The sequence below is a fragment of the Lotus japonicus genome, chromosome 6 (assembly GCF_012489685.1).
Source record: "Lotus japonicus ecotype B-129 chromosome 6, LjGifu_v1.2".
NCBI classification, from domain to species: Eukaryota; Viridiplantae; Streptophyta; class Magnoliopsida; order Fabales; family Fabaceae; genus Lotus; species Lotus japonicus.
Window position 1 is genome coordinate 50,593,444 of NC_080046.1, and position 4,511 is coordinate 50,597,954.

The window sequence follows — 4,511 nt, forward strand, 5'->3', positions numbered from 1 at the left end:
TAACTTTTGACATATTTTTTTAATTTTTGTTGTTTATAGCAAGGTTATTAAAATCGGACCGGTGATCAAACCGGTAAGGGCACTGATTCACGGTTCATTGGTTCAATTGTAACTAAACCGTGGTCCAACCGATATTACCGCTATAAATTAAATAATATTATTTTTAAATGAATATATAATGTATAAAGTAATATTAAATAAAAAAAGACAATACTCATAACTTTATAGTATTATAAATAAAACATAATGAAACAAGAAGTATTATAATATTTTTTTGAACTCAATAAATATTATAATATTAATACGTTTTCAAATCAATTATATTTCTAAAAAAAAATCACGTTAAAATAAATAAATAAAACAATATAGTAGAAAGCAAACCAGGAAAGTCACCTAGCCAGCTATGATTTAGGAAATCAAGAATTTACCTTCACGGTTTGTGTGCTAACAATAAATATTGATATTACTTTTAGTCCTTAGTTTACTCACTGTTTTTATTTTTTGGTCAACACCCCCATTTTAATGGCCAATCCCCTTCCTTTCCTCAATTATTTCAAACGCCTCAAACAAGAGAAATCTAACTTTTTATCTTCATATTTTTTTTTACAGTTATCTTCTTCACATCTACACTTATTTTCTTCTCTGTTTGTTATGGTTATCTTATGACTTCGAAATTTCTTCTATTCTCACCAGCATGGAGTTGACACCGTGGAGCAAAAATTCTTATTGAATCCAACGGATCTCTTCCTCTATTTCATGAACACTTCTGTCAAAATAGAGTTGTTGTGCGTTGATGATGCTTTGCTATTAAGGAGAACCGGTTCAAACTTTGAACCGGCCGGTTATGACCGGTTTTCCAGTTCTTGACCGGTTCATACGGGATTTGGCCGGTTTTTAGAACACTCGATTTCTGAGGCGAATCAGACCGCTCACATGACTGTTTCTCGGTCAAACCGGTTGAACCGACCGGTCCGGTTCGGTTCTGATAACCATGGTTTATAGTGGTTGGAAGCTTCTGCATTGTCCGGCGCTATTCAGTTCAGATCCTCGTTTATTGGCTTTACTCGAATAACCAATCGAGTTGAGAAAGCTGTCAAAAGTGCGATCTAAGTCATGTCACCAATAACTCCGCCCCACGTCATGCTCTCACTCTGACCATTGGCATTTTTGGCAACAGCAGCAGCGCAGGCTTACCTTTGGGATTTGGAACTCAATTTGTTTCTTTCTAGAATTGAAAAATTATCTTGCAATGTATATAGTCATAACGTGACTCTATGAATGAACGAACCAAGTGGCTGTTTGGTACCCCTTTCCAGTCTTTCTTCTTGAACTTTTATGATGTTTTTTAATTGTCAGTAAACTCAATACTATTTATCTTAATTTCTTCTATCTATAGATGAGGGCTCCATCTACTCCAAGAGTAACTCTACAAACTTACTCTCAATCCCCACCCTCTAATTTATTAAAAATTAACGGTTCAGATGGGTTCTTAAAACCCTCACGTGACTTTCTCAATTAGTTGCTGAGAGAATTTGAGCGCTTCTCTTCTTCCTTCTCCAAATAGACCACCCAATACTCCTTGTTTTGCTTCTCCATCGATCACTGGTGTGCTGTCCTTCGGCTTTTAATATTTCAAAATCAGTGAATTCGCTTTTTCTAGAGTTTTAAAATGGATTTTCATGGCAAATGATTGGGTTGGGAGTTGTTTCCCTTTGTCATTTCCTCAATACATGTTCTGTTTAATGTTTATCCCCATTTTTCATGGTTAACAATTGCCATTAAAATAAATTACTTTATAAAGGAATTAGGTAGTGTTTGGCCCAGCTTATTTCTGACTTAAAAGTCACTTTTAAGGTAAAGTTGGGCCAAACAGATTTTAACATAAGCTCCTTAAAAAATAAGCTCCTTAAATTTTACAAAGAAAATGAAGAAAAGTAACTTGTAAGTCAAGGCTATCAATAGGAGCTTTTTTGAAAAGGCTAAATTTTATTTCACGCATCTATTGTGTGGATCGCTAAGTCGCTAATCATCAAACTTCGTTCTTCACCATTACATGCTATCAAAGGGCATCCGCTAACTGGTCGAATAGAAAGAAGGATGAAACTTGGAAGTGATGGTTTGAAAAGGAGGATGAACTCTGTCATGGTGGTCACAAGCCAAGACATGGTATTTAAAAAAAAATTGACAGGAACAAGACCCTTTCCTTCTTCACAAATTTTTGTTTCTTTTTTTGATTTTTACTAATATTGTTGACGAAATCAATTTCAAAGTGTTATGGAATAATAGTTAAAAGAGAGTCACTCTTTTGCTACTTTTGCTACTTTGCTCTCCATCATGGGGGACGCGAGTGATGGCCGGAATGAGATTCAGATGGAGGACTCAGAGCTTGCGCAGGAGCCTATGAAACAGACAGAGGCGCCACCGATACGTAAGCCCACGTTTAAGGAGAAAGTGTTGGGAGTCAAGCCAGTTTTGATTCCGGAGGAAGTGGATTTGCTGGAGACTGGGGTGATGAAGATGGATCTCGTGGAAGGCAATCGGCTATTCCCGTCTTTTGACATGGATGACACTGCGTATAAGTCTATTTGCCATCCGTTTGAAGATTGTTTGGTGATTAAGCTCTTGGGAAAGAAGATTGGCTACCGAACTCTGTGTGAGAGATTGAAGTCCCTATGGAAACTGAATGGTAGTTTTGAAGTCATTGAGGTTCATAATGGGTATTTCTTTGTGAAATTTGATTCACAAGAGGATAAGGTGAAGGTTCTCACTGGAGCGCCATGGATGATCTTTGATCATTACTTATCAGTGAAACCGTGGACGTCGGACTTTGTGGCGGCGGACTCTAAGATTAATACGACGGCTGTATGGATTCGTATACCTGGGCTCGGACTACAGTTCTATCATAGGAAGATATTGATGACGCTGGCCAAGGGTGTGGGGAAGCCAATCAAGGTTGATATGAACACTGTCGATATGCATAAGGGTCGCTTTGCTCGCGTGTGCGTAGAGATTGACTTGAGTGAACCGGTGGTGGGAATGATTCGATTGCGTGGTACTTGGTATAAAGTGGAATACGAAGGCCTGCATTTGTTGTGTGGAGCTTGTGGCTGTTATGGCCACTTAACTCGCAACTGCTCGGCGTCGCCGGTGCAAACTCAACCTAAGCAACAGGCTGAAGGGGTTCCTAACGCGGCGGTGGCTGTAACAGTTACTGAGGTGATGACGGCACAGGTTGACACGCCAGCGGGGCAGTCACAGGGGTGTGAAACCCCTAATTTGCAATCAGCCGAGATTCAAGGGAATAATAATGTTCCTGAGAAATGCCCGGACTCAGCACATGGAGAGTGGCTGAAAGTGGAAAGAAAAAGAAACAAACCTAAGAAAGTGGCACCAAGTAAGGAGGAATATTTCCAGTTCACTGGGAAAGGAAACAAATCCAAAGCTGCAGGGAATACATTGGGGGTTAGCAAAAAAGGTGGCAATAATATCTCCAATGATTTGCCAACTGCTAGTAATAAGGAGTATTCCTATTCTAGTGGTTCAGTACAATACCGTAAACGTCCTCGGAATGCAAAGCCGCAGACATTAGGAAACAATGGAACTGGGCATGGAGAGAATAACATGCATGTAGGTTTGATGAATGATGGTGGAATTCAAGCCAAGCAGCTGAGTCAGCAGCAAGGCCAGACGAGGAAATTAATTTTTCCACAAGGGACCCCGTTGAGTGGTGCAACCAGTAGTGGGCATGGAGGGTTGCCTCCGGTGGGTAAGACCAGACCCGATACTGGGGAAGCTCCTGGAGCTCAGCTTTTGGGCAATGCTTCTATGGAACGCAGAACCTTTGACAACATAGTGTTGCCAAAGGATGTTATCTTTAAAGATCATGGTGGAGCATGATAGCCATGCTCTGGCACTTCTCCTCAAATTGTTTCCCATGTTAGGTTTTGAGGATTTTACAGTGTTCATGTGGAACATAAGAGGAGCGATGAATGCTAACTCTAAATTAGCATTGAAGGAATTTATTCGTCGATCCAAACCGGATGTCTTGATCCTTGTGGAGACGCATTGTCAGTTTCACCATTCAGAATTGTTTTGGAGGACGAATGGCTATTCTTTGGCTTGTCTTGAGGAGGCTCGTGGGCAAAGTGGAGGAATATGGGTTATGGTAAACCAGGGCAGCAAAGTATCTCTACAGTGTGTATGTTCACATTCTCAGGCTATTACTTTCAGGTGCACGATAGGAGCGTCTTCTTGGACTTGCACAGCTGTGTATGCGAGTCCAATACCGGGGAGGCGCATAGAACTTTGGGATCATTTACAGCAGTTGAGAACTAGCATCACTGATCCATGGATGGTGGTGGGCGATTTTAATGAGATACTACTTCCGTCAGAAGTTAGAGGAGGAGCGTTTCATCATAATCGAGCCATGCAATTCGCTGCTGTTCTGGAAGCTTGTAATTTAGTGGATTTGGAAGCAAAAGGAGGATTCTTTACTTGGCATAGAAAAGAGC

General features: G+C 40.4%; 1 protein-coding gene across 1 annotated transcript; it reads left to right on the forward strand.

Moving 5' to 3' along the window:
- The first annotated feature begins 2,334 nt into the window (after positions 1-2,334).
- On the forward strand, positions 2,335-3,897 carry LOC130725505 (uncharacterized). Its single transcript, XM_057576723.1, has one exon. The coding sequence runs from the start codon at positions 2,335-2,337 to the stop codon at positions 3,895-3,897; it is 1,563 nt and encodes a 520-aa protein (XP_057432706.1).
- The last annotated feature ends 614 nt before the right edge of the window (positions 3,898-4,511 follow it).

Excerpts from the sequence above, each read along its gene's own strand:
- LOC130725505 (XM_057576723.1), top strand. The coding sequence starts at position 2,335 with ATGGGGGACGCGAGTGATGGCCGGAATGAGATTCAGATGGAGGACTCA.